General features: G+C 44.1%; 1 protein-coding gene across 2 annotated transcripts; it reads left to right on the top strand.

Moving 5' to 3' along the window:
- The first annotated feature begins 459 nt into the window (after positions 1-459).
- BAMBI (BMP and activin membrane bound inhibitor) lies at positions 460-5,625 on the top strand. 2 transcript variants are annotated; one of them, XM_050939167.1, is made up of 3 exons: positions 460-775; positions 4,074-4,349; positions 4,829-5,625. In XM_050939167.1, exons 1-3 carry the CDS (start codon positions 700-702, stop codon positions 5,245-5,247), a joined length of 771 nt encoding a protein of 256 aa, XP_050795124.1. In that variant the 5' UTR covers positions 460-699; the 3' UTR covers positions 5,248-5,625. The 2 variants fall into 2 exon arrangements, with proteins under 2 accessions (XP_050795124.1, XP_050795123.1); XM_050939166.1 differs by having other exon boundaries at positions 4,074-4,361.
- The last annotated feature ends 4,484 nt before the right edge of the window (positions 5,626-10,109 follow it).

Below are 10,109 nucleotides of genomic sequence, written 5' to 3'. Positions count from 1 at the left end.
CTTTAACGTGTCGGATTGGAAACACTTCGAGGGGCGCCCCAAGCCTCGCCGCGGGGCTGGTGTGAATGCGGGGGGGGGGGGAAGCGCCGTGCTCCAGGGAGACGGGTCTGTCCTGCCGGGACACCCGAGCGCGGCGCAGCGCCCTAGGCATGAATTGCGGCTCCCCCAGGGCCCATTTGCTGGCGGGAGTGGGGCGGGGCGGCCGCAGGTTCCCAGCTCCCAGCCAGTCCCTGGCGCAGCCCGGCCCGGCTCTGTGAGTGGCAGAGGAGCGGAACCTATGAGAGCGGCGCTGGGCGCACGGTGGGAGGAGCGAGGGGCGGGAGTCGGGGCAGGCTAGCTCGGCGCCGCGCTATTTACAGCGTTGGGCTCGCTCGGTGTTTGCCTGTGTCAGAGCCAGAGCCGGTGGCTGCTGGAGCGGCGAGCTCGGCCCGGTGAGTGTCTGGCTCGCAGGAGGCGGGGACGCCCCGCTCCCACATGTGGCGGTAGCTGTGGCTGGAGAGCGGCCTCGGGAGCGTGTGATCAGCTGGGCTGCTTCGCCGGGGGAGCTGTGCGGCGCCGCCTCCCGAGGCTGGCGGGGCGCGGGCAGCCGCGGCAGCTGGAGTCTGTGCGCTGCCCGCTCCGGGCACTCGAGTGCGGCGCCGCGAGCCCTGGAGGGACGCTCGAGCAGCCGGCCGGGGAGGGTCCAGGCGGGGCGGTTAAATGGATCGTCATTCCAGCTACAGCTTCATCTGGCTGCAACTGGAGCTGTGCGCCATGGCCATCCTGCTGACCAGAGGTGAGGGGCCGGGGGCTGCGCTGGGATTAGCGGGGGACAAGGGGGTGCGGGGAGCGGTTGGGGCGGCAATAGCCCGGGGTGCAGGAGGGGTGAAAATAGAAGGGGTTGCGGGGGGTGGCTGAGTTGCGGGGCCTGGAAAGTGCGGGCATGCCACGGGCTAGGGGATAGCTCTGAACCCCCTAGTGCCAGGCGGCGCAGCCTCCCCCCGAGAAGCTCTCCTCGCCGAGCCCCACACTGCCTCCTTGGAGGCTTCCTCTGCCAGGCTGCCCTGGGAGCTCCATGCAGAGGGCTCCGAGCTGGCTTTGAAGCCCATTGCCAAGCCTTTGTTAGCGTGTAATTTTCCTTCGCTCCTGAGCCTCGCAGGCTAGGACAAGCTCCTCTTCTTGGAAGTAGCAGTGCCTGGGTTTTTTTTCCTTCCCCTCTCCCTGTCTCCCCCCACCTCGCTGCTAGAGCCTTGTCCCGGTTCATTGATGTAAGTCAGACCTTAAGGGCAAGCGGTTGTCAAAATGTTTTTGTTAGTCTGCCTTTAATGAACTTCTGAACGCTCCCAGCCATGGAGTCGGGCTATCTTAGAGACACACTGCCCCTTTTGGAGCCCTGGCGTGGTTTTACTGTAGGGCGGATAGTCTCGTCTCCCTCAAATGTTTATAATAATAATGCAAAAAAAACCCAAGGAAAGTACATCAGAGGGAACTAATTCCGACCCCACACCCTCTTCTCTAATCCTTTTAAAACTAGTAGTGGATTAGAGGTGTGTTTAACTTCCTGTTGCAAATGCTACATTCCTGTAAATAGGTATGAAGTTTAAACACACTTTAGAGTAAATTAACACTGTCTCCATACAGTTCAGTGACTGCTTGGTTGGTCTCTTTTTAAGGGGGAAAGGTCATCTTTTGGGCTCCCTATAATTGCCAAGATTCACGGAGGAGGTTAAAGGATAAGCTAGCACAGTGATGATGTGCTACCATATTGATTTATTTTGGAAGTAAGGGTGTAATTAACCCTAAATAACAGCCCATGCAGAGAGAAGCCTTCTGGCCCCATCAAAGGCAGGCAGAACAGGGAGTGACTGAGTGATGTGAAGTCACAGATACGAAACTATGTGCCTGATAATGATATAATTAGGGGATCATAGACTTCTGGCTGCTGCTGACTTCAAAAGCTTTAAGAGAAGCCTGCAGTCTCTCCTGTAGCCATCTTGACTAAAAGCAGACATTTTTCTTTAATAGCTATATACAGTAACAAGAAAGAGGAGGGAACAGAAGGGCATTGTTCAGTTTCAAAATACCAAATACCCTTTCTGGCCTTTTGCATAGCACAGGAAGAAACTTTATGAATTGACAGAAATACAGTTTTAATACAGTAATAAAGTCCATTCTGTTCTACCAAAAATGTGGCTTTAATTAAAATGGAGTTGTAATAATCCGATGACTAGCCTGTCAGATTTTGTTTATAAGACTGTTTTAGGTCAGTAAAATGTAGAATTTTAAACAGGGTCATATAAACAGTTAAAAGAAGTATGCTTATTGTTTCATTTTCTTCCCCATGCTGAGCTTAGAGTAGTGAAAGGACAGTCAACTTGGTTCATTTTGTATCTTTTTATTAACTTACTTGAACTGAATAGTAGTGGTCATAGACTCTTTTTGCAGGGAAAAAGGTAGCAAGCTTAATGACTGTACATAAGAAAGCAGAGAAGCTGTTCACCAATTTATTGGAAGGGTGACTTATGAAACCAAGGAAAGTTGGGCTCCTTGGCCTAAAGGCTCAAGGGCTAATGCAGACTGGGGGGAGAGATGCTCTGTCATTTGGCTTCTATTAAGCAAAGTTATTAAAGAGCAGCAGGGATTTCAGGGCCCAGAGCCTCTGCTGCAGCATTACCAGCAGAGCTGAGCCTGGATGGGCTGAAGCCTGGAAGTTAATTTGAGTCCTTTCCTGGTCATATATTTTTTTAAGCTTAAGAAGTGGAGAGGGGATAGTTAAAAGGCAATTATGCACAGGTTTATTTTCAGGGTATATGTTTCTAATGCAAGAAGGCTGATAATTCAGCTCACTTACTGCCTCTGTGGTAGGAAGTACACCAACTAACTGAATTGGAAGTCTGTTTAAGTAAATCCCCACTTGTAATGATGGCTTCAGAATCTGCCTTCCTCTGATTCTCTGAACTGATGGCATATTGAAATAGGTTTGAGTTATGACTTGCCTAGAAAGAATACATTTTCCCAACTGTTCAAGATGTGTATAATCATAATGGTGGTTTGGAGAGCACAAAATGAAGTTTTATTAAGAACTTTTATCGCTTCCCTTCAGAAATTTTTGAGGTTTCCTGAGATTGTTTTTATACAACTGGTAGAAAATTTGCAGTCTAAACGTTTCCCCTTTTTTGACCACATGTTAGATTGCCTGCAAAAACTAGGGGTTATGGGGGAGGAGGTTTCAGCTTTGCAGTAATGCACCCCTTCTTAAGATTTTCCATTTGAGTGGAAAGAAATTGACTTTGGCAAACAAACCACTAATTGTAAACTGCGCAGTTCCTGTTTTATAAAACTGACTTTAAAAAGCCCTGTTGCATGAAAAGCTCTTAATAGACAAAGTTCCTTTTCTGAAGAGATCACGCATAGCTGCCCAATTTCACATAGTAAAACTTTCTGAGTTGGAATTTCTAGATTCTAATGATTCTAGCTGATAACTTTATAAGGTGTTTAGCTAAAGCTCTTAAACCTTGACATAGCCCTGAGAGATAGCAAACAGTTCTGCTATTCCAATTAAATTTAAATGTGACAAAATAAAAAAACACTTAGAATGATCAACCATCAACAATAATTTAAATTCTAAAACCCTGCAGCTTTTTTGGGCGGGGGGAGGGGGGGCTGTGCCCCTTTAATAAGGATTGGTTTGATCATAGTAGAATACTGACTTTTAGGAAGTAGTAAATACCTCGCTGGTATGCAGGATGTGGTTATGTATGTCTTCTCTAACAGTATGACACCCCCCCAAACCCTAATCTTAATGAAAAGTTTGAAGTGCACATTTCAGTTAGTCCTGCTTTAATCAAGTATATTGTAGTAGTAGTAAATATTGGTATTGTGCCAGTGCCCGAAGGCCCCCATTGGGATTAGGGCCCCAGGGTGGTAGGCACTATTCGAAGACTGAAAACAACAAGGTCTACTCTGCAGGGTTTACAATCTAGTGACCAAAACTTTGTACTGTTGAGTTTGTTCATTTTGTAATTGCCCACTGTTAATTTGTGAGGTAGCAAGTGAGTTTCTGTACTAACGAGGAATAAATACTCTTTTTTTAGGTGAAATTAGATGCTACTGTGATGCTGCGCACTGTGTTGCAACTGGCTATATGTGCAAATCTGAGCTTAATGCCTGCTTCTCCAGACTGCTTGACCCTCAGAACACGAATTCGCCACTTACTCATGGCTGCTTGGACTCTATTGCAAACACAGCTGACATCTGCCAAGCTAAACAGGCACAAAACCACTCTGGCACCATCATGCCCACATTGGAATGCTGTCATGAAGATATGTGCAATTATAGAGGACTGCATGATGTTCTCTCTCCTCCTAAGGGTGAGACCTCAGGTAGAGAAAGCAGTTTCAACTAAATGTCTTCTCTGATCTATAGGCTTGTGACAGCCAAGACCTTGTATGTCTGCTATTGATTTTGTTAATGTAATTAGAGATACCAGAGGGAGAGAACCATGTGGAGGGATGCAGAGATGTATCTCTAAAAGCTACTCAGCTTTTATGTCCGCATTAGCAGTAGATCTCTGCCTGTCCTGCCTGCTTCTCAACATTTCTAAGAGGCAATTATACAGTGGTACTCCTTCACATTAGATCAACTGCCAATGTAATAAAAATATATTCTCAACTTGTTTTAGAAATGGTTCAGATAAATCTGTAGAGATACTATTTGTAGATACTTTCCAGTGTGAAGTTAAATTATTAGCAGCAGCTGTTAATGTGTGGTTTAAGGAATTGTTAAATTTGAAACAATTGTTTAGCTGAGACTGAAATAATCTTGGCATCTCTGTTTTAACTTTTTGCAGGACAGGGGAGCAGATACCAGCATGACAACAGCAGAAATCTCATCACTAAGGTTCAGGAGTTGACCTCTTCAAAAGAATTGTGGTTCAGAGCCGCTGTAATTGCAGTTCCCATAGCTGGTGGGCTGATCTTAGTGCTTCTTATCATGCTAGCTTTGCGAATGCTCAGGAGTGAAAACAAAAGACTGCAAGATCAACGACAGCAAATGCTCTCCCGTTTGCACTACAGTTTTCATGGACATCATTCAAAGAAAGGACAGGTGGCAAAGTTAGACTTGGAATGCATGGTGCCAGTAACTGGACATGAGAACTGCTGCATGAGCTGTGATAAAATGAGACAGACAGAACTCAGCAATGATAAAATTCTTTCATTAGTCCACTGGGGAATGTACAGCGGGCATGGAAAGCTGGAATTTGTATGACCAACTTTTTCTAAATCTGAGCTAAACTTAATAGGAAAACTCTTAAAGGCCTTTGGGTTCTGCTGGACAGGAGCACTTTATCTTAAGCAAACTTTCATTAATCATCTTTTTGAGAAACAAAGAACCTCTGCAAACAGAATCTTGGATATTTCCTCTGAAGGATTCCAAAAGTTGTCTTATTTGCACAGAGTAAAATACACTCAATGTATTGTTTGCTTTAAAGTTATGAAAGCAAAAATTAGAAGTTGTACACACTGTCACCAGGGTTATCTGAGCTGTAGGGAGCTGAGAAATGAGCTAAATAATAAACTGTATGAAAGCTCCTATGTTTCCTGACTTATTGTAAAGAATCTTTAAATATATATATTTTGTCTGAAACTTCCTTGTGATTTTTTTGTAGAAGACAATTTGGTTTTTCTTTTAGAAAGCTATTGTGAGGTGACATTAGCATTCAGAATAGAATTGCACTAAATCTTAATATGTCCTCCTGTAAAGTCCATCCTCCTGCAGAGTGGCAGAAGTGACTTTTTGCTCATCCTGAAAGAGGATATTCCCTCTCTCTCTCTCTCTCTCTCTCTGAATATCTCAAATAGTGGTGAGGCCACATTTTCCCTTGGCAATAGAATAAACTAACTGTTCAAAGAGTAGATTTTTTTTTTTTTCCTCCTGCCCCAACTTAGTTTTCCTTGTTGCAGCTAAGGCTCATTACTTTGTTCTCTTCTTGACTAACTGTCCCTCTTCCTCTTTTTTTATTTATTGTATTTAATTTCCATAAATATATTGTATTCATCTACCTACACAGGTGGCAAGTAAATCTTGTGTCTTGGCTCAGTATAGCCAGTCCTCTCAACCTTTCCTTACAGTTCTTAACTTTGTGTTTTGGTGTTTTTTAAACAACCTAAACTTTCTCCTCAGAACCAGCTCCATTTAATTTAGTGTTCCCCTATGTCATATGTGACTGCAGTTCATCAACAAGCAGAGTAGAGTAGAAAAGCCACATTGATCTTTCTAAATGTGATGTTCCTATTAAAACATCCCAACATAACATCTGCCTCATCTTTTGTGTGTTAAACTGGCGAATCAAAAGCATGTTCATGATAAGCCCCAGCTCCTTCGCTGGTATTTCTGCCTAGAGAGATTTCTTCCCATTCTATATTTGTGCATTTGGTTTTTGTTCCTCCTTCAAAAACATTAGTTGGTCTTACTTAATATCACTTAATAGATTCAGGGGTTAGTTCTTAAAGACCCTGGAGCAATTGAGAGGCCCTAGAATATTTATTCTACTGTTTGCTGTAATTAAAGTGGACTTTCTGGAAAAGCAGGTACTGTGACCTTGGGTAAAACAAAACCCAGAATGGGGTTCTCATAAGTGGGATCTCTGTAAGTAATGACCAATATGAACTGAACTACCTGAAAAAGCTGGCTAAAGCATAGTGCTTACCTAGCACTTTACGTGATCAAATCGCTATTAAAGATTGACTAATCCTCATAACCCTTTTGAAGCAGGTAAGTATTATCCCCTTCGTACATTTGGGAAACTGAAGAGGAGACATGGAATGACTTGCCCAAGGTCAGAACAATGAGTCAGTGGCGTAGCTGAATGTAGAGTCAGAATGCCCAGGGTCCTTCACTGTGAATAGTCCTCCAGCTCATGCTGCTACCTTTACAGCGGACTCAGTCCTTAGGAGATATGTTTAAGGGGCTGTTTAATGGTAATATAGATGTTGTGGGACCCTTCCACCTGGTACAGTCCTAGAAGTCTTCCTCAAGCCTGAGCCCAAGTCAGCTGTCATGGGCCAGCTATGGGTTTTTAACTGCAGTGTAGTCATACCAAATCTGTGTTTGCCCTTAATTACACTATTTTTTTTCACTGGAGTCCATATGACTGTAGGTATAGCTGAGGTAAGGATCTGACTGTCTTCCCTTTCACCTAATCTTCAAAAATGTTCTCAGGTCTTCTATTGCTTTAAGTTTGTATTAAATGCTTGTCTAGGGTTGGTCACTGTTCAAGCAAATGTATTCCATAGCTGGGGATGATTGGTGTATTTTTATGTATAGGGGAACCACTATTGAATTGAAATTCAGTCAGCATAAATCTAGTCCAAAGACAAATGTGGGATTAAACCAGGTTCAGGGACTGGTGTTTAAACCTTGCCAGGGTTCCCTTTCTCAGCACCTTGCATAGTCATTTCAAGCATCTTGTGATCTGAACCATTTGTTGCTGCTGCTTTGAATACCTAAGGACTGACTTATACCTGCCATTTGTAGGCAAATGAGGCTGGGATGCTCTACTGTTTTTTTTTCCCCCCTTTGTAATGGAGATGCTGCTTTCACAGCTGTGAGGGGAACAGGAGTGCTTACCTTGCCCTGCAGTCACTTTGAGCAGTTTGCAGCCTGAGGCTTGCTGTGGGTAGGCCTACAAGGTAGGAGCTTGCTTTCTGGCTCAGGCAGGAGGACAAAGGCTAGATCTGATTGCACTGAAAATAGCAGTGCAGAGGCGGGTAGCAGGTGTGGGAGTTTGGACTAGAGGTCTGACTATGTAGTTAGGTTGGGCTTCACACCGGAGTATAGCTGCCTGAGCTGACCCCAGTGATGCTACTATTTGAGCATGCTCTCAGCTGCATTGCAGATGTCTTATTACTTCTGCCCACTACAATGCACAAGCAGATCTGTGTTTCAGTTCTCTGGTTAGCATCTGATAGATGGATGTGTTCCTGCATTTCTAAACTGTTCTAAGATTCTGTCCTGTTCATGTAATTTAACTTGGGTTTGGTCACTGGCATAGTTCACAAGTGTCAAGACTAAACATCTCCTCTCCCCCCACCATCTTCCCTACTCAATCTATTCACAGTGAAACAAAGTCTCTTGACTCTTTTGGCCACATATATTAGCTCTGGTTAGGTAAACCCTAACTGTGAAGTCAAATTAACTCTGCTCTCTTCTGCCACTAATTAGCAGTGCTACACTAGTGATTGGCCTGGTCCAATATTTCTAAGGTGTTTTTGCTGAAAACTGGAGGGAATCAAAGACCCTGAGGAAACCAGGAACAAGCAGTGCCTATTTCCATGTGTTAGCTGATATATAGGACTTGATTCCTCCTTTTTCTTAGTCTGTGTAAACTGCCTGGGCTAAACAGCTGCAAGACCACCCCCATGTGAGATTTGGCATAACGGATTCCAGAACATTGAGTGAGACTCTAAATGTCACAGGTGAAACACACAGCAAAATCCTAAAGTCTTCTCTCACCTGTTGGGGAAGCTGCACCAAGAATAACAATGCTAGGCCTCCTGGGGCAGATGGACAACTCAGGTGGCTGCCAGAATTGTGCCCACATCATGCTTCCAATCCTGGCTGGCTAGTCTAGTGGTTCTCAACCAGAGGTGTATGTACCCCTGGGGGTACATCAACTCATCTAGATATTTGCCTAGTTTTACAATAGGCTACATAAAAAGCACTTGCAAAGTCAGTACAATCTAAAATTTCATACAGACAATTGTTTATACTGCTGTACATTGAAATATAAGTATAGTCCTGTTATATGATGATATGGTAAAAATGAGAGAGTCAGCAATTGTTCTGTAACCATGTACTGTGCCACTTGGATTATGTCTGATTTTGTAATTTTTTTTAATGAGGGGAAACTTGGGGGTACAGAAGACAAATCAGACTTTTGAAAGGGGTACAGCAGTCTGGAATGCACTGGGCTGGTCCATACTAGTGCTCCCACCTTTGCTACCCTGGTGGAGCTCTGGTGGTGGTGATAAATTTACAAAAACTGCCTCTGCAGAGAGAGAGTCTGAGACTTAAAATTGGGTGAAGAGAATTGAGCCTCCCATCATAACCTGACAACATGATAGGCCTGTATTCAGCATTTGCTAACTGAGGCAAGTGTTGTTTATATTGAATAGGCATTTCTGCTGTGCTTATTGTACCTGCACACCTCCAAACTATGAATGAAATATGTTTTCCTACAGCCTTATTTGTATTACCAAAATGCTTAGGAGTCCAGTCATGCTAGGTCCTATATGAACAGAAAAAGAGACCACTCTGCCCCAAAGAGCATGTAATCTAATCACGATGGGAAATGTATCAGGGCCAAAAAGTGGAACCCGCTGAGTTAGGATGGTAGCTGGTAAGCAGATATTTTTAAGCTGCCTGGGCTTTAATGTTTTGCTATGAAGGTTAAATTTTCATTGCAGGACAGTGCTAAACCTCACCTTTTTCTCTGAGACCACTTTAAGCTCTGGAGTGATTAACTGCACCCCCCTTTATTCTAACTACAAAATCCCTCAAAGTGGAATAAACGAGATCAAATATCTGATATGTAAATGAGCTTCCCCTGTTCTTCCCTGAGTTCTTCCTCAAAAGGATAAAGGTTGTAGCTTTTCACATGCCTCTGCCAGTCTCAGCCTCCTGAGCAGTCAGGTTTGTATGTCTCTTCTTAGCTCCTACTGAACTGATTCTATTAAAAACCCTTCACTCCAGAGGGGGTTTGACCTTTTTCAGAGATACCAAATGTGTCTGGTTTGGAAATCACAGCCCTCTCTTCAAAAGAGCCTGTAAATCTGTTTTCAATATTGGGTGATTACAGGCTGAGCAGAGAGCTTGAAAGGAATCAGCCACTTCTAGCAGCAAAGTGCTGAGGATGGGCAGCCAGCTCTGGGTGTGTCTCTGGGGTCTGATTCTGCTCCTACTTTCTCCAGTGCACAGTTGGAGTAAAGCCACTAAAGTCAATAGATGTACCCCAGATTAATACTAGTGTAACTGAGGTCAGACTCTGGGTCCCAGTGCCGTTCCAGGAGGGCCTCTCTTTCTGTGTCATGACCCAAGTCTTTGGGAATCGAGTATTTGTTATTGCATGA

The sequence above is a fragment of the Gopherus flavomarginatus genome, chromosome 2, assembly GCF_025201925.1.
Source record: "Gopherus flavomarginatus isolate rGopFla2 chromosome 2, rGopFla2.mat.asm, whole genome shotgun sequence".
NCBI classification, from domain to species: Eukaryota; Metazoa; Chordata; order Testudines; family Testudinidae; genus Gopherus; species Gopherus flavomarginatus.
Note: the sequence above shows the minus strand (reverse complement) of the source record. Positions and strands in the feature narration are given on the sequence as shown.

What these genes read in the sequence shown, in the direction of transcription:
- BAMBI (XM_050939166.1), top strand. Translation starts at nt 700, where the DNA reads ATGGATCGTCATTCCAGCTACAGCTTCATCTGGCTGCAACTGGAGCTG. An exon ending in GGCCATCCTGCTGACCAGAG is followed by an intron (nt 776 to 4,073) that starts GTGAGGGGCCGG and finishes CTCTTTTTTTAG; the next exon opens with GTGAAATTAGATGCTACTGT. An exon ending in TCCTAAGGGTGAGACCTCAG is followed by an intron (nt 4,362 to 4,828) that starts GTAGAGAAAGCA and finishes AACTTTTTGCAG; the next exon opens with GACAGGGGAGCAGATACCAG.